The sequence below is a fragment of the Schistocerca nitens genome, chromosome 2 (assembly GCF_023898315.1).
Source record: "Schistocerca nitens isolate TAMUIC-IGC-003100 chromosome 2, iqSchNite1.1, whole genome shotgun sequence".
Classification (NCBI taxonomy): Eukaryota; Metazoa; Arthropoda; class Insecta; order Orthoptera; family Acrididae; genus Schistocerca; species Schistocerca nitens.
The window spans coordinates 466,213,232-466,239,526 of NC_064615.1; the positions used below are offsets into that span (position 1 = coordinate 466,213,232).

A 26,295-nucleotide genomic window follows, 5' to 3' on the forward strand; every position below is an offset into this window, starting at 1 on the left:
TTACTTCACTGGGTAAATAGTTAAAGATTATTACGGTCAAACATCCTTCACCTTCTCGTGCCATACTAAGGCTGAATGAAGAGTGGTGTCCGTCATTTCTTGTGTTAATATTATGTTCGTGCTTTGTGTTCAGAGGCTCTAGAGTGGACACCACATATTATCCTTATCACACACTTCTGTGCAACACACTCTTTCTTAATGGAGATTTGTGCCAGAATGTGTGCCCATAAAACATTAGTGAATAGAAACAGGAAAAGCAAATCATCATTTTGACATTGTTAATCTCCAAAGTCTTCTGTTGTCCAGAATGCAAAAGTTGCAGATCACAGATGTTAAAGATGATCTTTAAAGTGACATTTATTGGTTTTCCCTTATAAATTATTTCTAAGAATTGCTGTTTATGCACCAATGAAAAATATGCCACATATCTTGGGTTAATAACATTAACAAAACATGTATCTTCAAAACAGGACATAAAAAGTGGAGCAGAAGACAAAGAAATTAATGTAAGGCTGTTGGGCAGAGTAAATACTCCTGCTTGTATTATGGCAGAGGAAGTGACGTACTTTAACTTGCTCATTAATTTTTACTTACAACTGTAAAACATATATGATGGTAGTATCTGTTCCCGAAAGAACACATACCGTGGATGACCATGCAGCTTTGCTAGAAATGAAATGATAATTAAATAGACACCCTAGCTGCAAACAGGCGTTGATATACTTCACCGGGGACATGTTGAAAATGTGTGCCCCGACCGGGACTCGAACCCGGGATCTCCTGCAGGATGGATAGAGCGTCTGCCATGTAAGCAGGAGATCCCGGGTTCGAGTCCCAGTCGGGGCACACATTTTCAACATGTCCCCGGAGAAGTATATCAACGCCTGTTTGCAGCTAGGGTGTCTATTTAATTATCATTTCAACTGTAAAATAACTATCTTTTTCTTGTAGTGTTCTTCTTCAGTGATATGGATTTCAGATTACCGTATTTTATGGTCTATAAGGCACACCTTAATTTTTAAGAAATATTTTCAAGAAATAACAGATTGCAAAGCCAGACTAAAAAATCAGTGTATAAAACTGAACTGACCTTCAAAATCCCTGAAAATTGTCATGTGGACCTTCTTCTTCTTCTTCTTCTTCTTCCTCCTCCTCCTCATCCTCATCCATCATCCATCATCCACCATCCATCATCCACTTTAGAAAAATTTAACAATAATGTCTTCTCTCCCTCTAGACCATGACTGTTTTATCCACTATCACACTTGTTTGATTGTAGGTGGTTTTAAAGCTCCCTTCAGCATGAATTCATGTTAGGTTTCATCCGTCATCCACTTATTCCATTTCTCTCTCACATACACTTTAAATCGTGTATTTATCACATCAGGAGGGTGAAATTGTGAAGTAAGTCCTCCCAGAGTAATGCAAGCTCTGCATTTCCCTGTCTCCATTTCTCTTCCATAGAATTTTGCAAATGACTACTGAATTGGTCTAGCACAAGAAGAGAACTCTTCTTCAATAAAGCAACTTTCCTTCTCTCCCACACTCATTATTCAACAATTTCATACCAGCCTCATCCATCCAACCCTTATCAAGTAAGTGATCATCATCTGGTGGTATTTAAGAAAGTTTTGGCATTGTTTTGCACTTTAAAATGATCATTGGGTCATAGTACCATCAGCACAACATGAAAGGACAACAGTGTAGTGCATTTTTTCATGTCCACTAGTTTTTATGGTTACAGTTTTAGTACCTTTCATAGCAACAGTTCTGTTACTCGGCTCATCAAGTCTCACAAGAGTTCCGTCCATATTCGCTATTTGGCTTAGTTCCACACTGATTTTCTTTCGATGTTGAGTAATAAACTGATGGAAAGATAATATGATATTTTCTCTTCATACTCTCGTGGCATTTTCTGATTATTTTGGTTCTGGTTTGCTAAGTCCATAATGCTTCATAAACCGACAGCACTAACCAACACTGTCCTCAAAGTCTTAAGTTCTACTGCAGTGCTAGCATACAGGCCTGCATCTGAATGATTTTTTTTGTATTAATTCCAGTGCCATTTTGACAGTGTCCTCGAATCCATTTCAATATGTCATTGTCCAGTTTTGACCATTTTGCATTCAGTCTTCTATTTTCACATTTGATCTCTCTCTCTCTCTCTCTCTCTCTCTCTCTCTCTCTCTCTCTCTCTCTTTTTAAGTTCTTCTTCACTAGCCCACCAGACACGAATGCTTTTCCTGTTGGTGGAGGGCCGAAATGCCGCTCAGCTGTTTTGTTCCTATGTTGTTCTGCATATGCTATTTATAGCCCACATCATACAAATATCTTATTTGTTTCCATTACGAAACTAGATACTAACTAAGATATTGTATTGTTACCAATAACACAAATCACTATCAATTCAATTCACTGGTACCATTGACTGGATTGAGGCATCATAAGCTAGATTTAGGGGGCTGTGGTGGACATGGAGGAATGGGAAGAACAATGTCAGTAACTGGAACACAATGCATTGCGATTAGTGTCGATTTACACTTATCGTACAAATAATTCTATGCTGTAGGGTGTTTGAAACAGCTAAGCATTTTTACCTTTGCCATCTTTTTTTTTGCTTCCTCAAGTTGCTGTATCTGCTCGAAGTCTTCCTCCTGCCTCTTCTTGGCTTCCTGCAGTTGGCTGGCAGCGGCCGTCAGCTGCTTGTCGAGCGCCCTCCGCGCCTCCTCCTCCTCCTCCACCTGCTCCTGCAGAGCCTCCCGCTCGCTCTCCAGCTGTCGCAGCCTCGAGCTGATAGCCAGCTTCTGTCGTGTCTCTTCTTCCAGTTGGCCCTGAAACATTTTTCTCTTTTAATGAAGCCTGTACGACCACATAACTATTAAAATGTTAACCGATGACTAGTAAAACATTTACCTATTTACTTTTAGGCATGTGTAACAGTTGGAGCTTTCTCTTTTGTCTCTACCTTCTTCACCTTCCTCCATTTACTCTTCAGTTGGTCCTCAACTTTCATAATACCAATACGTAATGGTTTTAATGTGAATTACCCACACTTCCCTCCCTGTGAGAAATATATCACTCGCAAACATCTCAGGAGTATAATACTATAATGAAATTAAAACCGAGTTTTGTCTGCAACAATATAGTCCTACTTTGAAGTTGACACAAGAGTTAAGTTCTCCTGATTTGACCACCGGATGATCATATTTGTGAAGTGTGGTATATTAATTTTGTGACACACATTTATAATAAATACAGTTTGCGTACAGGAGGCATGTCAAAAATTTGCATTACGATTACAATGATTTTTCCTCTAATAAATAATAATGTAACACTAAAATTATATATAATTTAATTGGATAGGTTTAAAAAAATTCTACTCACCAAGCAGCAGCAGGAGGAACACACACACACACACACACACACACACACACACACACACACACACACTTTTGGAGCTAGTGGCACCTTCTTCTGGTGGAAGAGTTGAAGGGGAAGAAAGAGGGGTGGAGGAAAAGGACGAGAGGTTTAGGAAAAGGGATATAGTTGGGAAAAATCACCCAGAACCCCGGGTAAGGGGAGACTTACCAGTTGGGATGAGAAGGAAAGACTTTCCTTCTTTCGTCTCTACCAGTCCTTCTCATCCCATTCGGTAAGTCTCCCCTGACCAGGGGTTCTGGGTGATTTTTCCCAACTATATCCCTTTTCCTTCACCCCTCTTGCTTCCCCTTCAACTCTTCTGTCAGAAGAAGGAGCCAGCGGCTCCAGAAGTTTGCATAAGTTAAACCTTTTTGTGTTGCTGCTGCTTGGTGAGTAGATTTTTTTTTTATGTATCCAATTACGTTATACTGTCGAAACTTGACTAAAATTATATAGTGGGATATGTAACTAGTATCCACTTCAAATCATCAGTTTGTCCTGCACCAGGTCATCCACTTCACAACAGCATTTCAGTATCAGTGCTTCGTATAGCTCTCTTTTCAGTCAGCCCATACTCACCTCCATTAACTTGGTCCCTTTTAATTTATTATGAAGTTTTCACTCCCATGTACTGAGATGTCTGGACATACAGTCTATGGTGATGGATGGGAAGCGTAAAGTTTTATTTGGTTCTTGTATAGTATGTGAGCAAAATGGTTTCCCTGAAATAATTCCTGTCTGGTATACAAAGAGATGATAATCTCATCAATACATACAGATGGAAGAGTTCACATTTTAAATTTTCTATATAATGGGCAACATGGTTCTTTATAATTACAGTGCACATATTCTGATAATTTTTTTTTGTCTTTAATACCCACGCTATGTTAGCCTCCTCCCCCCCCCCCCCCCCAAAAAAAAGCACCCATACACAATAACACATTGATACTCAAGTGTGTGGTTGCCAGATCAATTTTTTATCCAAATTTAATCCTAAAAATCTGATTGTGTCAGTTTCTAGTATGTGCTAGTTGTTGTGAACAATCTTAATCATTTTGACTGTTTGGTCTTGACCTTCATCACGTGAATCTTAAATATGTTTAGATTCAACCGATTTAGCTAAGAACAAGTTCCTAAAGTACTAAAGATACTGATCAATGATTCAGGAATTTTTTCTGCATCCTGATTTTCAGCTGAAACAGAAGCATCTCCTGAGAACAGAAATGATTGAAAACTTATATTTTATCATAAATCACTCACACAGAACAGAAACAGAACTTTACCTTGTGTGGAGCCTTGTGGAACAATCATAATCAGTCACATAGTTCAGGAAGAAGCATTTATAAAGCAGTGTATATGTAATGGTCGACAATATTTTGATCAAAATCTCTTCTCTTTTCTTATACTCTTATAAAATTAAGGAACACTACCAACTCCACACTGAAACAGTTCCCAGGTTCGGCAACTAATGACTGTCTCTGCAGAGCCCCTGTTTACCTGAACATCAGCGAGCTGTGACTCTACAGTGGCAGCACTCTTGGCTGCTGCAGAGGCGCGGAGTTCAGCTTGCTCCAACTGCTGCTGCGCAGCCTCGGCCTCTTGTGCCAGGCGCATCGCCCTCTCTGCGAGTTCTGCCCGGGTTCTCTCAGCCTCTGCCGCTTTTGCCTGCAACTCTGCCAAGGCAGCTTCTGCTTGCTTCCTTCGGCGTTCACATTCTTGCCTGCTGGCCCCGGCAGTTCGCAGTTCTTGGGTAAGGTCTGCGTTCTCAGCCTCTAGCTGTTGTTTTGCTTTTTCTAGGCTCGCCTTTGTCTGAAATTAGTTACATTATTTTAAGAATTTGAAGTTCTGAGCAACAGATGATAATTTTTTTTCTGAAATCATTTTAAGTATTATTAGCCAACAGCAAAAATCTCATATTCAGACATCATCATCAACAAGTTTACCTTCTTGACAGATTCCATCTGTTCATTGATAGCTGCTATCTCTTGGCTATATTTGTGTCTCATTTCTTGCACTGTGACTTCATGGAGAGAGGCTTCCTCCTCCAACGTTTTCTTCAAGGTTGCCAATTCCTGTGAAAATATTTTGCTGTTTCAACTTTTTTGTTCCCACATAAAAAAAGTTACAAAATTTAGCATTATTATAGACAAAATTTTTGTCTCAAACTTTAGTTATAGAACTCAAAAATTTGTTATGTTCCACATCATGAAATATGGAAATCGAGCACAATTTCGACAACCATTTAGTTATCCAGAAGAAGTGTGAAAACATACCATCATTGATAATCAACACTTACATAATTATCTGGTATATGAAAATTTGTATTACATACACAAAAGGAAGCAACTTTTTTCTCCTTGAAGCAAGAAATGAAAAATGCTACAACAGAGATCCTCTGTCCATCAAACATGAAAATGGGATTAATAACACTAACGTAAATCAGCCCAACCACTCTGAAGCATAACATATCACCTGTTCTCTCTTGGTACGCAACTCCTGTTGGGCAGCTGTTGTGTCTAGGGAGTCGAGCAGCTCATTCTTGAGTGCCTCTAGTTCCTCATTAAGATCCCTCTTTTGTTTTTCTGCCTTGCTGCGTGCAGCTTTCTCAGCTTCCAGGTCTTCTTGAAGCTACAAGAAAATTTTATTAATTTTTCTGCCATGGCAAGAAAAGTGAACATAAAGTAGCAATGATTGTAACCCCCCCCCCCCCAAATTAAAATACAAATATTTGTCACCAGTGTCAGTAATATCACAGCAACAATGCTTACTAAAATTAATAAATCCATCAAAACAACTATGAGAGTGTTTATGCTGGAAAAAGCAGATAAGCTAGTGTTAACAGTTTACTTAGACAATGAATGGGCATCATTTAGTTGTCGAATTAAGTCAGGTGATGCTGAGGGAATTAGACTAGGAAATGAGACACTTAAAGTAGTAAAGGAGTTTTGCTATTTGGGGAGCAAAATAACCGATGATGGTCGAAGTAGAGAGGATATAAAATGTAGACTGGTAATGGCAAGGAAAACGTTTCTGAAGAAGAGAAATTTGTTAACATCAAGTATAGATTTAAATGTCAGGAAGTCATTTCTGAAAGTATTTGCATGGAGTGTAGCCATTATGGAAGTGAAACATGGATGATAAATAGTTTAGACAAGAAGAGAATAGAAGCTTTCGAAATGTGGTGCTACAGAAGAATGCTGAAGATTAGATGGGTAGATCACATAACTAATGAGTAGGTATTGAATAGAATTGGGGAGGAGTTTGTGGCAAAACTTGACTAGAAGAAGGGATCGATTGGTAGGGCATATTCTGAGGCATCAAGGGATCACCAATTTAGTATTGGAGGGCAGCCTGGAGGGTAAAAATCGTAGAGGGACCAAGAGATGAATACACTAAGCAGATCCAGAAGGATGTAGGCTGCAGTAGGTACTGGGAGATTAAGAAGCTTGCACAGGAGGGAGTAGCATGGAGAGCTGCATCAAACCAGCCTCAGGACTGAAGACCACAACAACAGCAACAACAACAACAACAACAACAACAGATGTAGCAGACTTATGAGTTAAGTTATACAAATTGTAAATTGTACTGCAGAAGCATGGCCTGAGTAAAAAGGAAAGGTTGGAAAAGACCTGCTGGGGTTTAAGCACATACTGCAGAAAATGCTGAGGAAGCAGATATCATTGCGCTTTCGGGTCGAACAACGATGCAGAAATGTCGACAAGCAAAAGTTAGATCTTTGTGGATCTGTACTAAGATCAATGTGTGACACATACAACAGCGTCCACAGTTATACTTTAGCAGAAGATCTTTCTGAGAAGCTGAGAAAATTCTGGATCGTATGTAAAATCACTAAGCATGTCAAAGATTTCTACCCTGTCACTCGTTGACCAGCCTGGTGTGACAATGAAAGACAGCAAAAGGAAAGTCACAGTTTTAAATTTCGCATTTAAGGAATCACTTATGCAGGAAGATTGTGCAGATATACCATCAAATTAGTTGAAAACAATTAACTTGCTGGGCCCGAGTGGAATCCCAGTTCGGTTTTACAGAGAGTATCCTGTGGCAGTGGCCCCGTATTTTGCTTGCATTTATAATGCATATCTCAATCAGCAAAAAGTCCCAAGTACCTAGAAAAGACGCAGGTGACTCTTGGGGCAAAAGAATGGAGCCAGAAAATGACAGATCAATATCCGTAACATCCATCTGTTGCAGAATTCTCTATTGAATATGATAAATTTCTTTAAAACTGAAGAGCTTTTGTACACAAATCAGCATGGATTTAGGAAACAATGCTCATGTGAAATCCAGCTGGCCCTTTTCTCACATGATACCTATGACTCAAGGATGAAGGTTAACAGACAGATTCCATATTTTTAGATTTCCAGAGTGTTTGACACAGTGCCCTACTGCAAACTGGAAGAAGGTTCAAGCATACGAGAGAGGTTCCCAGACATGAGAGTGGCTTGAAGAGTTCTTAGATAATAGAACCCAGTATGATGTCCGCGGTGGTTAGTGTTCATCAGAGACAAGGGTATCGTCAGGACTGCCACAGGAAAAGTAATAGGACAGCTCTTGTTCTCTATATACAAATGATGTGATGGACGGGATGAGCATTAATCTGCAACTGTTTGCTGATGACACTGTAGTGTAGGGGAAGTATTGCTGTTAGTTGAAGGGGGATCACTGCTATCATCAGCGGTGATGAGTGAAAATGTATGCTTGACTGGGATTTTCACTTATCACTGTTGATTCCACTAAATATCCTGCTGCAGCTGATAGTAGTGATACCCTTTCAATTTACATATAATGTTTCACAGCTGTGAGATCTGTGTGGTGTGTTTTCTCAAAGGAACAGATGCCACGCATTTAAATATTGCTGTCAAGTGACTGTAGGAGAATACAACACATCTTAAACAGAACTTCTATTTGGCATGATGAATGGCAGTTAGCTCTATAATTAAAAAAATGTAACCTGATGTCAATCATAGAAAAAACAACACTGTACTGTTCAAATACAGTACTAGTGGCTTGCTGCTTGACAGTCATGCCAATTAAATGTCCAGGTGATATGAAATGGAATAAGGACATAAAGACAGTAACAGGGACCCGTTCTTGAGTAATGCTCGAGTGTTTGGGATCCCCACCAAGTCAGACCAAAGAAAGACAGTGAAGTAGTTCAGAAATGTGCTGCTAGATTTGTTGCCAGTAGGTCTGATCAACTAGCTCGTGTTACTGACATGTTTCATGAACTCAAACGGGAATACCTGGAGGTAATGATGATGATCTTCTTGTGAAATTTAGAGAACAGACATTTACAACTGACTGCAGAACAACTCTATTGCTGCTGACATACATTTCACATGAGGAGCATGAAGACAATAGAAATAAGGGCACATACAAAGGTTTATAGAAAGTCACTCCCCCCCCCCCTCTCCATTCACAAGTATAACAGGAAACTAAATGCCCAATAGTGATATATGTACCCTCTGTGCTTGTGGAGTAAGTATGTATGTAAATGCAGGTCACCATAAAATCTTAATATTACAAGAACAGAAACTGATACATCTTAAATTTAATACAGTACTAGTTACAGGGTTGTTCCTCACACCTACCTTCCTCCAATAAAACTATTTAATAAAACTATTTCAGAAACTGAGACTGTGTTGCTAGTATTAAGTTTCACAGAAAATACTACATACGAACAGAAGTAAAATACTGAAAGACATAATCAAAATCCATGTCAAAACCTCCATTTACCTCTGCTAATTGTGATTCCAGCTCGCGCAATGCCTTCTGAGATTGCGCTTTGCTTGCTGCCTCTTCATCTATCTTCATAAGTGCCTGTGTTAATTCTTCCTCTCGTTTTCCAAGCTGAAGCTGCATCTCCTCAAGCTAAAAGAAAACCACACTGACATAAATAACAGACATTTTCTCTAACATTTATTAATTACTAGAAAGTGATGCAAGAAACTGCTGTCAAGACATCAGAGAACTAGTGTAACCAATACTAAACATGATTACATAACTGGTTCTTCACTCTGAAATATGCCTCAACCTTTATCAGGTATGTTAAACAAGCCAGTTAAGATATCAAAGTGATTGATGACTTTACTATCTCAGTACTTGGCTGTCATCAAAGGAATGTTCTGTGTATAGAAAGCTCATGCATACTATAGAGAAACATCCATTGAATAAAAGCAGTCGTAAATAAATATTGTAAATCAATTTCAAGATTCAAGTAATAGAAACATTTCATTTTTGTAAGCAGTGAATGAAATCTAATTAGTTTACTACATATATATTATTACTAAATAAACATAAGTGGTATGTATCACCCACCTGTATCCGCTTTTCACTGAGCTGCTCACGAAGATCACTGACTTCGGTTTCAACTTTCCGCTTGCTACGGTCCATCTCTTGACGCTGTTGGTGGTCTTTTAGCAGGCGCTCCTCAAGTTCGGCAATGGTTGCTTCATGTTTTGCCTTTAGCTTACTGAGATGCTTTGCTTTCTCCTCTTCTTCTGCTAAGGTTTGAGATAGATCTGCTGCTCGTTCTTCTAGAACCTTTTTTTCTTTCAACAGCTGTAATCATGTAAGCAATTTATCCCCACTTTAAGAAAATAATAAATATAATTTCTTTTATGAAGGTCACTCAGTACGGGGGTTCATATCATTCTATATAGAATATACAGCCCAATTAAAATTACTTGATAGTTGGCCATCACTTGCCACTACAATGCTGCCACATCAGCTGCTGGCTACCACTTGGTTGTAGGTGACACACAAAACATGTGGCCCACTTAACAAATGAGGTTAATGTTTAATCCAGAGCAATGTTGGAAGTGGCCACTGCAATGTATTTCAGGAACACAAGATGTTCTGTCAAAAGCTGACTAAGTGTCCAATGACGAAACTGTGGCAGACAAAGCTGTTTTGTAGTCCCGAATCTAAATGCATGGCCTAAGCTAAGCACAATCTCATGTTGTGCAATGTATCCGAAAAAACAACCTTTGGCGGAATTAAAATCACGATTGCTCTGTTCACGATGATTAAGCTAACCTCTACAAGCAAACTTAAGACAGAAAAAGTTCAGTTTCAGTGCTAAAGCAGGCTAATTTCTTTTTATCATTGGTTACCTTAAACTGTCCTCACACTGGCTACAAGGGCTGCTGTGTTACCAGCTGATGAGCAGTCCTCATTGGCACTTAGCTGCAAATTATAGGCAACACAGGCAGATTCCAAATGAAAAAGTAATGACAGGAAGAAAAATAAGTGCAAATAAAAGAGTCAATATAATGATGAGAACGACGTGGCAAAGAATTAAAAACAAAAGGAATTACATTTAAACTGACTAACTGAATAAAAATAATAATCCAACTCTCTTGATCAGATAGGGAGAAAAAAAAAAAAAAAAAAAAGATTCGAACCTATAACCTTCTACACGTCAGGTTAATACAATAAGCACTGCAGTATGCCACAACCCTGTGTTTATGACTGTGGTGGCCTAGTCACAATGATATGGCAGCCATCAATAATTCAGCTTCACACTATGTTGTGAAAAAAATGTGTGTGTGTTTTTTGAAATAAGAAATTAAAGTGACAGGCCCATGGCTCGGGATCCAAACACATGAAGAAGGAATGCGAGACATGGAACTGGAAGTGAATTGACCAACTGCGACAGTTTGGCAATGGTGAATGGTTCTGTTGTGATACTGAGTGCTCTCCTGCTCCAATATGTGAAGTGTCAACTTTCAAGTAATTTTAATCTAACTGTAAGATTGGCATCACATTAGTGACAAAATGCACTGCACTTACTGTGAAGAAGTATTCATGGTTAATTTCTTACCTTCTGATTAGTATCATCTGACAATGCAAGATCTTCTTCTAATTTCTTTATTTTGGCATCACATGTAACTTTCTCAAGCTGTAATTTCTGTCTAGCAGCTTCTTCTTCTTCCAGTTGTTCTTCTAAGTCCTGAAAAGAAGAAGGAAAAAAAAGAGATCATAGGATTTGAACCGTAGCTATCAAAATGTAATGCTTGGAAATGAAAAGTAAATTCATAAAATTGTTAAAAAATCATGAAGAGCTAGAAAAGTTGGCAGTATTTTCCTTTAAAAGAGCGCAACTCATATTACAGTCAACGCAAATACTATTTAAAAAAAAAAGAGAGAGAGAGTTTCTTCTACCAGGAGAAACTGTGGAACTGGCCAAGGACAGCTGGCCGCTTGGGTCCTAAGTTGCCAGATGATATTTTAGACAAATGGCAACCTTGGATGGGAGAATGAAACTGCTTTTGCCCTTTTCAGAGAAATCATCCCAGTGTTTACCTTAATAGTTTAAAGAAACGACGGAAAACCTAAATCTAGATGACCAGATGGGGAATTTGAACTGCTGACCTTCGGAACACGAGTTCAGTGTCTTACCACTGCACCACCTAGATTAAGAGCGCCCACTTGGCATGACCACACTACTGTCACTAAGGCTCAAAATAGGGCTTAAGGCACCTTTTTTTCCAATTTTTGAAAGTTGGAATACAAACTGCATACAAATGTCATTGTAAAAACTGTTTCATTTTTTCAAAAGACAATTTAGAGAGCATAAGCAACTACTGAAGTAGTTATAAAATTCCTGCAAATGTCAGCATACAATATTCAGGAAAATTACAGGAATACTCATCTGAAGCAAAAAACTTCATATGGACATATGCCCCACTCTGGATACTTTCACAGATACATACATTAAATGTGTTGTATGTTTTAGGGCTAGTGGCTTGCACGTATGTGTCTTACCCAAACAATCTCCCTGGCATTTTATTTTAGACCAACTTCATTAGTGAAGAATATGTAGATATGGTGTATATTTATGGCTTTTGTGTTTGTAGTGCTCCTGCTGCTATCCAAGAGATATTGTTGGCACTTTCTGACACATCAAATGTGAATGTGCTAAAAACATGTGTTTTTCAGTTGATACTTTGTGAAACACATGTTATCATGCTTGCTAACTGCCACACATGTTTAAACTTGACAATGTGTTGAATAATGCAGAAAATAAATAAAATGAATATTAGAAGTGTTCTATATCAGAAATAATTTGGATTAGAGCATATGTCCCTGTATCATAACGTTTTGCTTCCAAAGAGTGTTCCTGTCATATTCCAGAATGTTGACAATGAAAGGGGGATCTTAATAACAATTCCCAGAATGCCGAGCAGGTTGTTTTACGGCAGGAAATGAGAAGCAGGTGATTGTTCAAGGAGGTGTAAAAATTATAAGATGATGATAGAGTGACAGACAGAAGATAGAAAGTGGCAATGAACTGGACTGTGTGCACTGGACACTAGAATAGTGACAAAATCTATGAGAAGGGTTTTGATGTCGAGCACCAAGTGGCAAGATATTGAGATGGTCACTGCTGTCTGCTGTTCATTCATCACCAAACTTATCAACAGCCGTAGAATATATAAGGAATCAATTTGAGTCAGCTAACAATAACAGTGATTTAAAGTCACACTTAAAATATATAATGGGGGAGGGGGATCATATATTCTAGGTGAGTACTTGTGTCAGATTGTATCAGGCTGTGAAGTACAGATAGTGAACTGGGCTTGGGACTATGCTGCTGGAATTTGCTTGAGGTATCACGAAGTTTAAAAACTTCAGCTAAAAAGGATAAAGAGAATTATCTTTAGTCTCCATTGCCTGCATTATGGCACATGAAAAATATGAAACAGAACTTTAAGTGATACATACAAGAAAGGAGAGCTGTAAAATTTGTAAGTGATTTGCTAACCTAGTTTCTAGTCCACACTTTAAAACTGGACCATGGTGACAAGAAGACTGTCACCGAGACATAATGTAAACTAATGGTTAACTTTTCAACAACAACAACATTATTACACAATAGTTGATAGCCAGTGCTCTGATAATGCACTGAACTTCAATTTATCCTGACAACTTTAGTGGGTAAATATGATGCTTCTTTATCAGTTTCTAGAATAAAAATCTACTTCATGTTTTGCATAGTAAATTCTTGTGCGTTTGTGCATCAACGCAATTTTCCAGTTGTTAAGGTTTGAAATTTGTGTGCACGACCAATGTATCGACACAAACTGCAAGCTACACATGCCAGAATTTGCTTTCACTTCAATTTTAAACAAGATAGGAAATCGTTGAACACTATGGGTGCCGTAGCAACAGCACACTGCTGTAGTGGTTACGGTTCAATTGCAAGTGAAATGCCTTGACCAACCTACCAAACCCTTGAGAAAGTGTTCAGATAGTCATTTACAGGGAAACTTACAATTTTAACACTGGATCCAAACTACAGTGCACATTTATTTTCACTTTACAAAGCAATACCAGCAAAGCAATAAGCTGTAAAAAAAAAAAATCTTTGGATCTGTTATGTACCAAATCCTGAATCTCTTAATTTGTAGCACAACACTGTCCAATCCACACTTGTTTCTGTATATTAGAAAAAGTTAATTAAACAAATAAGATGGCAATTTGAGCTTAAGCAACACATCTGTGATAATTTAGCGTTTAGCTTGTAATAATAACAAAGAACAGTGCATAATTATGATATCAGAAAACAGACAGACAATATGTAGTTATAGAAAGTAAAGTAAGCAAACTGCTTGGCCTACATCAAACTATACAAAGTCCAGGATGGAACAACAACAATATGGAAGGGTCAGATTGTTGTTTACCAAACAGAGGCAGCTTTAAGTCAGACAGGGACAATGAGAAAGAAAACTAGAAATACAATGACAGAAAAAAAAATCCCAACACCAAGAAATAATCTACAGTAATGAAATTTCAGGAATACATCTGCCAAAGATTTAACCTTGCAAGACCACAATTAAAGTAAGCATGACAAAAGCCACTACAAACGTGACATGCGGGTATATTAATAACCGGTCTAACTGCCAGAATGTTGAATGCAAGCATAAAAATGTGCAAGCATTGTATTGTGCAGGTGCTGGATATCAGTTTGTGTGACGAGATCCACACCTCTTGCACTTGGGTGGTTAATGCTCGCTGTTGAGGACACTAGAGTTTCCTCCCTATGACATCCCATACATGCTCAATACGAGACAGGTCTGGTGCTTTAGCAGGTCAAGGCAACATATCGACACACTGTAGGCTGTGATGTGTTACAGCAGCAGTATATGGGTGTGCATTGTCTTGTTGAAAAACACCCCCTGGAATGCTGTCCATAAACGGCCTCCTAACACTTGGTCATCTGTGGCACAAGGCAGAACTGCCTTTCGTCAGAAAACACAACAAACCTCTACAGCCTCTCCTCCAATGAGCTCTCACTTGCCAACACTAAAGTCACAAATAGCAATGGTTTGGGATCAGCGAAATGCACACTACAGGGTGTCTGGCTCAGAGCTGTCATTCAAGGTACTGATTTGTAACATTTTGTCGTGTCACCACAGTGCCAACTGTTGCTCGAATTGCTGCTGTAGACACATTACGATGCACCACATCCGTGCACTGAACACAACAGTTTTTGCTATCGGTGGTGCCACATGGCCATCCACACCCCAGTCTTCTCGGGACCGTACCTTCATGTGACAACCACTGTACAGTGACTACATTCCTGCCCTGTCTTTCTGAAATATTGTGGAAGTAATATCCCACTTCTTGTAGCCATATCGCATGACCTCATTCAAACTCAGTGAGTAGTTGCTAACTGTGTCTTTTAGGCATTTCTGACTAACATCGACTCACTACGTTGAATCTCAAAGGTAATTAACACTCATAATCATGACAAGCATGTATTTAAAGCAAAGCTGATGTGCATCATAACAGTGGCATTATTAGTGCCAGTGTTACCACATTGGCACAAAATCTGAATAGACATCATCCTTCAGATGTAGAAACACGACTACCAACTTTTGCTTATCCCCCCCCCCCCCTTCTCCCACACTCCTTCAACCATGACTTCAGAAGTTTAAAAACACACACACACACACACACACACACACACACACACACACACACACACACACACAAACACAAACACACACACACCACTGTCTCTGGGCACTAATGCCCAATTGTGGAGACTGTGGTCCCTTTGACCAAAAGTATTATTATTTCTAGCATTCATTTTCATTGTGCCTGTCTATGACAACGCATCCTTCATGTGGTGAGTAGCAATATAACCTCTCCATATTACTGTTATTCCTAGTGGTTAGATCTTTAAAAAAAAAAAGACACACACACACACACACACACACACACACACACACACACACACACAACAACAACAACAACAACAACAAAGGGATTAGTACTATAAAAAGGAATTACATTTTGTACTGCACGCAAATGTCTAATAAAAATTACTATTCAGAGCCCATACATGTTGTTAAATTTAACATAAGCACACTACGGTAAACTTACTTCTGCGAGGTGCGACAGAGGGTGGGGTGGAGGGTGGGGTGGAGAGAGGGGTGGGGTGGAGAGAGGGTGGGGGGGGGAGAGAGGGTGGGGTGGGGGGGGGAGAGAGGGTGGGGCGGGGGGGAGAGAGGGTGGGGTGGGGGGGAGAGAGGGTGGGGTGGGGGGGAGAGAGGGTGGGGTGGGGGGGAGAGAGGGTGGGGTGGGGGGAGAGAGGGTGGGGTGGGGGGGAGAGAGGGTGGGGTGGGGGGGAGAGAGGGTGGGGTGGGGGGGGAGAGAGGGTGGGGTGGGGGGGAGAGAGGGTGGGGTGGGGGGGAGAGAGGGTGGGGTGGGGGGAGAGAGAGGGTGGGGTGGGGGGAGAGAGAGGGTGGGGTGGGGGGGAGAGAGAGGGTGGGGTGGGGGGGAGAGAGAGGGTGGGGTGGGGGAGAGAGAGGGTGGGGTGGGGGAGAGAGAGGGTGGGGTGGGGGAGAGAGAGGGTGGGGTGGGGGAGAGAGAGGGTGGGGTGGGGGAGAGAGAGGGTGGGGTGGGGGAGAGAGAGGGTGGGGTGGGGGAGAGAGAGGGTGGGGTGGGGGAGAGAGAGGGTGGGGTGGGGGAGAGAGAGGGTGGGGTGGGGGAGAGAGAGGGTGGGGTGGGGAGAGAGGGGGGGTGGGGTGGGGGAGAGAGAGGGTGGGGTGGGGAGAGAGAGGGGGCAGGAGAGAGAGGGGGCGGGGGAGAGAGGGGGGTGGGAGAGAGGGGGGTGGGAGAGAGGGGGGTGGGAGAGAGGGGGGTGGGAGAGAGGGGGGTGGGAGAGAGGGGGGGTGGGAGAGAGGGGGGTGGGAGAGAGGGGGGGTGGGAGAGAGGGGGGGTGGGAGAGAGGGGGTGGGAGAGAGGGGGTGGGAGAGAGGGGGTGGGAGAGAGGGGGGGTGGGAGAGAGGGGGGGTGGGAGAGAGGGGGGTGGGAGAGAGGGGGGTGGGAGAGAGGGGGGTGGGAGAGAGGGGGGTGGGAGAGAGGGGGGGTGGGAGAGAGGGGGGTGGGAGAGAGGGGGGGTGGGAGAGAGGGGGGGTGGGAGAGAGGGGGTGGGAGAGAGGGGGTGGGAGAGAGGGGGTGGGAGAGAGGGGGTGGGAGAGAGGGGGGAGAGAGGGAGACCAACCTGTATATTGAGCTGTAGTTTCTTCTTTTCATTGTTTAACTGGGTCACCCTCTCCTCTTCCTCCTCCATGCGTGCCTCCATATCTTGCAAGAGTTCCTCCAGTTCTTGCTTCCGTGCCAACAGCCTTGCACGCATTTCCTCAGCCTCAGCACAGAGCTCTGTTTCTGCTTGCAGCTGTTCAGACAGAGCTATCTTCTCTTCCACAGCCTACAGTCAAAAATAATCATACAACAATATTTTCTTATTGTAATTTATTTCATTCACTCAGCTAATTCTATCAGTAACATCAACTTCACATTAAGTTAAACATTTAAATTAACATATAACTTTCAATAAGATTAAAATTGACAAGGATGTATGTGCCTGTCGAATTGAAGTACAGTACTACAATGTTTCTTGTCAATAATCATTAGACTGTCATTAAAAAGATGACTTTAGAGGTTCTGAGATTTTACATAGGTACTGTAATGATTCAAGCAATTAGACACTTGACAGATTTAATTTAAGGCTGGAGCAGTACGCAAGTTATTAGGAACATTTTAATGTGGCAACTAATGACTGCATATAGAGAAGTAGTCACGGTTACTGAAACAGACACCATCTGTTGTTATACCCAACTGAATGAATCTGAATATTAGTTCATTCTGAAGTCAGGTGATGAGAAGTATTTCCAGTGCTATAGTGGTCAAATATAAAATATAGGATAGTTTGACATTTTCAATCAGCCTGAGTAGTTTACAGTTTTAAGAGAAAACAATTCCAGAGCTATGAGATGTTCACCATCATTATACATTAATATGTAGCAATATGTAGCCCATGTTTGACTTGGAAAGTCCCCAAGGTGTATAAGAGCACGATCTCATCATAGAGGAGAAAATGAGTGAATAGAATGAAAGAATGGGAATGAAGTTCTCAGGATGAACAAAGAGATGACCTATCAGCAAAAAGACAAATACTTGATATTTCACACTAAAAATCTATGCCACTGTTTGCGTCTTCCTTCAAGTCAGAAAATCACAATATCGTTTTTCATTGTCTCATTTGATGGACAGATATTACAATGACTCACATTATTGCAAAACTCAATTATTTAATTTGCAATCAGAAAATCATAGTGCAACAAAGGCATTACAAAAGATAACTGCACCACATTGTACTATACTTATCATTGCAGCCTATATACAGGGTGGTCCATTGATCGTGACCAGGATAAATATCTCACAAAATAAGCATCAAACGAAAAAACTACAAAGAACGAAACTTGTCTAGCTTAAAGGCAGAAACCAGATGGCGCTATGGTTGGCCCACTAGATGGCGCTGCCATAGATCAAACTGATATCAACTGCATTTTTTAAAAATAGGAACCCCCATTTTTTATTACATATTCGTGTAGTACGTAAAGAAATTTGAATGTTTTAGTTGGACCACTTTTTTCGCTTTGTGATAGATGGCGCTGTAATAGTCACAAACATATGGCTCACAATGTTAGACGAACAGTTGGCTATAGGTACGTTTTTTTTTAAATAAAAATACAGAACATAGGTACGTTTGAACATTTTATTTTGGTTGTTCCAATGTGATGCATGTACGTTTGTGAACTTATCATTTCTGAGAATGCATGCTGTTACAGCATGATTACCTGTAAATACCACATTAATGCAATAAATGCACAACATGATGTCCGTCAACTTCAATGCATTTGGCAATACGTGTAACGCATGTTGTCAGGCATTGTCGGTGGATCACGATAGCAAATATCCTTCAACTTTCCCCACAGAAAGAAATCCCGGGATGTCAGATCTGGTGAACGTGCAGGCCATGGTATGGTGCTTCGATGACCAATCCACCTGTCATGAAATATGCTATTCAATACCACTTCAACCACACGCGAGCTATGTGCCGGACATCCATCATGTTAGAAGTACATTGCCATTCTATCATGCAGTGAAACATCTTGTAGTAACATCAGTAGAACATTACGTAGGAAATCAGCAGACACTGCACCATTTAGATTGCCATCGATAAAATGGGGGACAATTATCCTTCCTCCCATAATGTCACACCATACATTAACCCACCAAGGTCGCTGACGTTCCACCCGTCGCAGCCATCATGGATTTTCCATTGCCCTATAGTGCATATTTTGCCAGTTTACATTACTGCTGTTGGTGAATAACGCTTCGTTGCTAAATGTAACGCATGCAAAAAAATCTGTCATCTTCCCGTAATTTCTCTTGTGCCTAGTGGCGGAACTGTACACGGCGTTCAAAGTCGTCACCATGCAATCCCTGGTGCACAGAAATATGGTACGGGTGCAATTGATACTGATGTAGCATTCTCAACACCGACGTCTTTGATATTCCCGATTTTCGTGCAATTTGTCTGCTACTGATGTGCGGATTAGCCGCAACAGCAGCTAAAACACCTACTTTAGCATCACCATTTGTTGCAGGTCGTGGTTGACATTTCACATGTGGCTGAACACTTCCCGTTTCCTTAAATAACATAACTATCCAGCGAAGGTCCGGGCACTTGGATGATGTTGCCCAGGATACCGAGCAGCATACATAGCACACGCCCATTGGGCACTTTGATCACAATAGCTATACATCAACGCGATATAGACCTTTTCCGCAATTGGTAAACAGTCAAACATTTTAACACGGGTAATGAATAACGAGGCAAATACCGTCTGCACTGGCGGAATATTACGTGATACCACGTACTCATACATTTGTGACTATTACAGTGCCATCCATCACAAAGCGAAAAAAGTGGTCCAACTAAAACATTCATATTTCCTTACGTACTACACGAATATGTAATAAAAATGGGGGTTCCTATTTAAAAAATGCAGTTGATATCCGCACCATCTAGCGGGCCAACCACAGCGTCAACTGGTTTCCCCCTTCAAGCTAGACGAGTTTCGTTCTTTATAGTTTTTTTGTTTGCTGCTTATTTCGTGAGATTTGGCCTGGTTACTATCAATGGACCACCCTGTATAGTCATACTCCATAATGGCAACAGAGCCACGGCACACTGTTTGAAACATAGATGACAGTCACTGTACGTACAATGGTCCATCCAGGGCTTTACACCATCCACCATTTAGACTCTGATAAACATCTTTGTATTCTCAGCAGCAGACCAGTTATTTGTTCACTTTGGCAATATTCTCCTAAATCATTTTAAGTCTGCACTAAAGGCAGCCAAGCATCCATCCTGCAGAACTTCCACCCACGTAAATTTGACTATTCTCTCTAATAAAGATGCTACAAGGGATGCAGGTTTCCAATAAATAGCACTCCTGAGAGTGCAAATGACACTCATCTCCTGCACCATAGGAGAACCTTGCAAGGTTTACTAATATAAGTTTGTAGGTTTCTGTGGCCAGTGTGAATAATGTTTCATAATCTCAAAATGTTTTTGAATATACATCTCATCTCCCATTTTGAACAAAATCAATGAATAAATACAAAGAATTTAATGATATGTATTTGGAAAGACAGTGACTGTTGAAGTCACACTGTAAAAATATCTAAGTGTGTCTTGAGGAAAGGACACTAGAGGTGTAATGAAAGTAGAACAGTCATACTAACTACAATCAAAACTATGTTGAATAGTACAAGATAACAGTAAGCCAGGCCAGCATACAAGAGGTTCAAAGCTGTTGCTGATAAGTGAAATACTATTCTTCTTCTTCTTCTTCTTCTTGCAATATGGCCTCTGAAGGACCACAAGTCGCCTCTCCATAAATTCAGTTTCCTCCTCCTCCTCATCCTCCTCGAACTACTTTAGCCTTTATTTTCTTCTCTGTTATCCTTCAGTACCTCTTATCTCATCTGCCCAACTGGTGACACACTCTTCATTTCCCGTATCCCTCTCTGTCTTTGATCTCCGATATATCTGTCCATGTGTACTTGCTTTTGCAATTTTCCTTTGCTTCCATCTTCATCCCAAGCTCCGACCAATCTTTCTGGAGTTCGACGACTCACTTGGCTATCATCTTTCCTTTTTCCCCTCTCTGTTGTTTCCTGCACTCTTTTCATCATTGTCCCTATATTGTCCCAATCACATGTCTGGCAAATATTGCCCCTTTTAGTCCAATTTTGTCTGATTTTGTCATCTTGCTCTCATACAGTTCTTCCGCAGGTATGCACACCCATCTCACACCACCTCTATTAGAGCCTCGTGTTTTCTGAAGTATTTTCCTCTTGTTTTTCTAAACCCAGGCCGCTGAAACATGTCACTTCAAGGTCACTCCCCAAGTGCTGTAGAGTTGGTAGTATAACTAACAAATAAGTGAGGAGCGGGAGTCGCCGCATCTACTGAACCAATAACAGCACCGAACAAGAGCGGTTTCGGCATCAACGCTACCATGTTGCTGGCTTCTGTGTAAACATTGTATATTAGTGTGCGAACGCCTGCTGTTTTGTTACCGCCTGAGTACAGTTTTTGTTTGTTAAACAATGTCACCAAAATGATGTCGTTCATCAAGCGATAATCCGTTGTGCCTTGGAGTACCATGAAATAGTCAGCCTTTGGAATTACAACAGAGGACACGTGAGTTTTAAGAGCATGAAAAAGAATTTTTTTTCTGTTCATGGGCATGCGTCAATTCCTGCCGATAAAGTTTTAGAGCATACCTCGAAAACTCTAGGACTCAGTGAAAGAACAGTTACAAGGAAAGGGGTGCTACTTCAAGACTTACAAGACAGTGAAGTAAACAGTGTGGAAGAAACAGTGTGATTTTAAGTACTCTGGGCAAGAAAGAAGTAGCCTTGTCCTATTACAGATATTGATTCTTTCCAATCCTATGCAATTTGTTGGCACATATACGTATACTATAAAAGGAAAGAATACCCCACAATAGCGAAGATGCTAAATTCTTTAAAAGGAAGTGAACTTTTCTCAGGGGTGAAAATGTCACTTAAGATGATATTAAAAAGAATGGGCTTCCGTTTTAAAAAGTTAGATGGATGAAAACTGTTACTAGAAAAAGCTCATGTCGTTGCAGCTCATATCATTTTCTTACACAAAATTGTAGGAAAGGACATACACTCAGTCATATGGTTAGACGAAACCTGGGTCAACGCTGGAGAAGCAGTTGAGAAATGCTGGACAGATGATACTCCGAATAGCAACGGTCATCAGCCAACAGGAAATGGATCACGATTAATTGTGGCCCATGCAGGCTCTTCAAATGGCTTTGTGCCTGAAGGACTTCTAATTTTTTGATTGAAAAAAAAAAAAAAAAAAAAAAAAAAACCGGTGACCATCATGAGGACCACCCACAGTTTCTAAAGTGGTTTAAAAATTTATTGCTCCAGTTTAGAGTTCCGACAGTTTTTGTGATGGACAATACACCATACCATTCCGTGATTTTAGATAAAACTCTGACCACTAGTGACCGTAAAGAAACTGTGGTGCAGTGGTTGCAGGTGAGAGACATTGCTGCGGACATGAGCATGACAAAACTGCTGTTATACTCGTTCGTGAAACAAAATAAGCCTGTGACACCTAAATATGTTGTAGATGAAATTGCAAGCGAACAGGTCACTTGGTAATTAGGCTACTGCCTTATCACTGTCATTTTAATCTAACTGAATTGGTTTGGAGTGAAGTCAAGGCATACATTAGAAGTAACAACAAGACTTTTACTATAACAGAAGTGGAAAGACTGCTACATGAACGTCTTAGCTACTGTAGACACTACCTCACGGAGGAAAAAAAGTAGACAAGTTGCTAAACTGATAAGAGAAGCAGACTATAGATGGCATTATAAATGAAAATGAACAGTTAATGAATTCTCTTAATGATCATCATCACCACCACCACCACCACCACCACCACCACCACCATCACCATCACCATGAAGACAATTGTTTTGGTGCTTGGTGTCTTCTCGTGTTTTTCAATCCCTAGCGGTATTCAATACCATTGCCTTGTTGTAGGCAGGCATGCATCAGATCCAACACTTGAGCTTATCTCACTTATATTGTCGAGTTGTGTCTTTGCATCTTCATCTGTCTGACTGTCATTATGTCATTTGCAAAGGTTGTGCAGTCCACTTAGTCCTCCTTTCGTTTATTCTCCCCCCAGTGTGTCTCTGGTATTCTCATTTTCTTTTGTATTGCTTTCAACCGTCTGATCAATCTGTTCAATAATGTGCTGAACAAAACTGGCGACAATTAATCTCCCTATTTGGCAATGGTCTTTATCTCAAATTCTTCAATAGTTATCCTCAGATCTCACCCTTTTGTTTTCCATTATTAGTTCTTGTGTAGTGCTGCCTAGTCCTCTGTCCCTCAGGACACTTCCAAGAGAGAGTGTTGGAGTCGTATGCCTTTCTGAAGTCCACAATCGTTACTACCTTCTCTTTCTTCTTTACGACCCTAAGTTATATCAATTGTTTCAGGGAAAATGTCTGTTCTATGCCTCTCCTCTTCTTAAATCCCTCTTTATAGTCTCCTATAATCTCTTCAGAAGCAGTTTTGACAGTGCTGTGTAGCCAACCTCTAGTTCTAATATTCCTCTATAGTACTGTGTATCCCTCTTGTCCCCTTTATCATGCATTGGCGCAACGATCACATTCTTCTATCACCCTTTAGCCTCCAAATCTGGCAGGTAATTTTTTTCAAGTTGTCACCTCCCCAGTTTCACATCAGCTGCTATCCCATGTTCTCCTGTTGCCTTATGATACGTAAAGGCAAGAATTATCGACAACAAAATTTCACATCTAACAGATCAATGTTGAATACTTTTACTATAACAGAAGTGGAAAGACTGCTACATGAAGGTCTTGCTACTGTAGACACTACCTCTGAAGGTTGATCTGTGTAATTTCCCATTATCTGTACATAATAATCTATACTTCAAGTAAAGGTTATGTGGTATATGCTAATATATTTGATTGAAACAGTTCACAGCAATGAAAGAGTGGGTTTTCAAGTCTGACAATATCTTTCTTATATTGTTTCTCAATAAAGCAACAATTTTGCTAAGTTTCTGCCTTGCTATCCACTGTCTCTCTCTTGCAATATGAACATTTCATTTACTGCCAGATCAGATGAGCATCCTGCATTTGAATTCCATAATTCACTTACATCATTTCACAGCAGTTACAATTATTTTATTCTGTCATCTTCTAATATTATGATTAAATTTCCATCTATTTATAGAAGCATTTACATTTATTTTATTATGCGCAACCTCCTATCATCATGTGAAGAGACAGACCTAATTTAAATGAACAATCTGCCATATAGAAAAAAAACAAAGCACATTCAAATTTGTGCGGATTCAGTTAGAACTTAATAAAAGCATAATATAGTCTCTCATATGAGATTATTAATAAGTTCCCTTAACATTTTTCCTACATTTTTTTGGTGATATCCATGTCATGTGAACAATCACACCCTTGTCATCCTAATAGCCACATATTTTCTTTTCTTTTATACACACTATGCTCTTATTCCAAGAATAATCAGTATACGAATAAAAAAATGGAAATGGGTGTATGCTGCTCCTACACTATCTCAGTTGTTGCTATTACAGTAATTATCTAATGGTAAGACTCCAGCATAACTGAGTACTGACCTGCTGAAACTTGCGCTCATATTCTTGCGCAGTACGCAACTGTTGATCCAGTTTATCACGCACTTGACGTAGTTCATCTTCTTTCTGGCTCAACTTCTCCTCTTGCTTTGTAACCTCTAGCAATGGCTTCACTTTTGTATAAAGTCTCCACCACTGCCAGTTGCGTAACTTCAAATATGCTGCACAGTTCCGCTGGATGATGCGGATTGCATTCAGCTGCTGAGTTCGTTTCTGGAAATTCCTGTTAATTGGAAAAAAATCACGAAGGCTTCAAAAATCTGATACACAAAATAACACTGCAGTTGTCAGACAACAGTAATCTAAACCATATTATTGTTATTACCACAACTAATTCTATTATTAAAGACTGATTTTGTAATGTAATGCATCACAGTACAGCTTGATAAGGTATGGAAGTTTAATGTTATTTCACCATTTTTGTAAACATTTCTAAAAACTGCCATCATATGCTACAAATGACATTGGTGCTTTAACTATTAAGAAACACACAAACAAATATTAAGTGAGTTTATATGGCAAAAACAAATTTTATAGCTAAGAATTCTTGTAAGGTGTCTTCAAATCCCTCCTGTATTCAACCTTTATATATTGATGATGACAACAGTACAAAATCAGTACATTTTGACTAATACTTATGGTCAACAGAAACTCTCTCTCTTTCCCATCATTTTTATAAACAGTATCTTTTACCGCAACATTTTAAGTTCGTCAATTAGGCTAGACATTTAAGCATTTCATAGCTAACCACTAAAACACTTTCATATATTGAGCAGCATTATACCTCCTTGCTAGATATCCTCTGCAGAATGCCTGAAAGTTGACAATAAGATCTGTAATCTTGTAGTCCCGTTCTTCTTCCAAATGTGCTAAAACGCCAGCACGGAAGAAAATCTTTGATTGTCCTATCCTGAAGAGATTTGGGTCAAGTTCCAGAGCTTGAATCTGAAGTAGAAAATAAAATGAAATGATTAATAACAAAGGAGTAAATATTACATTAATTTTTATTTAAATGTAAAGATTACATTGGACAGAAGTCTACACATTGACAACCAACATACCATTTTCTCGCATGCCTTCTTTCCATCCATAAATCCCTTAGGGATAACATTTGGCGTTAGCAGCTCATATCTGTAACAAGTGACATTACACAAAGAGGTTGCATAAGATAAGCAATTAAGTTTCAAACAATCATTGCACAAACAGACCAAATATTCCCAAAATCAATCAACAGCAAAGTTCACAGCAATCCCAAGTAACTTTGTAATAATTCTATAGCCCCATTTTGTATTTCTTTATCATACATTAGTATGTGGTATACTTTTCTGGATTCTTTGAATTATAAAGTGTAAGAGATTGGGACATCTTTATTATTTGCAATTCTAAACTGAGCTGAAAACTATTTGAATAATTTAATGTTAGACACAAAATTTTTCTATCAAATCGGTTTGAGATGCTGCAAGAGATTGGCAGAGTCATAAATTATTTCACACACTTCTGTGATAGCTAGTATCCTCACTTTAATTTTATGTTTTGAGAAAATGCTCTTGCAACGCCAGTATTTGAATGAGAAACATTCTACAATAACATGCTGCAGTTAGCATAAGAAATCACAAGGAATTTAAATAAAATAATGATTCGTAAAAAAAAAAACTAACTTATCATCACAAAAAGTAAACTCCTCTCAGCAATAACAAAAATGACGTGACATTTGTGAT

The 26,295-nt window shown here is 39.9% G+C and overlaps 1 protein-coding gene across 3 annotated transcripts in view; it reads right to left on the minus strand.

The window, feature by feature from the left end:
* The window catches only part of LOC126236372 (myosin heavy chain, non-muscle), a 295,007-nt gene that overhangs the window by 17,886 nt on the left and 250,826 nt on the right, over nt 1-26,295 (minus strand). For all 3 annotated transcript variants that reach the window (XM_049945618.1, XM_049945617.1, XM_049945619.1), the window contains 11 exons: nt 25,639-25,708; nt 25,362-25,522; nt 24,560-24,800; nt 16,961-17,167; nt 11,267-11,395; nt 9,760-10,002; nt 9,178-9,312; nt 5,893-6,048; nt 5,364-5,492; nt 4,918-5,229; nt 2,598-2,831 (listed from right to left, as the gene is read on the minus strand). In XM_049945618.1, coding sequence (XP_049801575.1) covers nt 2,598-2,831; nt 4,918-5,229; nt 5,364-5,492; nt 5,893-6,048; nt 9,178-9,312; nt 9,760-10,002; nt 11,267-11,395; nt 16,961-17,167; nt 24,560-24,800; nt 25,362-25,522; nt 25,639-25,708 — 2,017 coding nt within the window. The remainder of the gene's footprint in view (nt 1-2,597; nt 2,832-4,917; nt 5,230-5,363; nt 5,493-5,892; nt 6,049-9,177; nt 9,313-9,759; nt 10,003-11,266; nt 11,396-16,960; nt 17,168-24,559; nt 24,801-25,361; nt 25,523-25,638; nt 25,709-26,295) is intronic.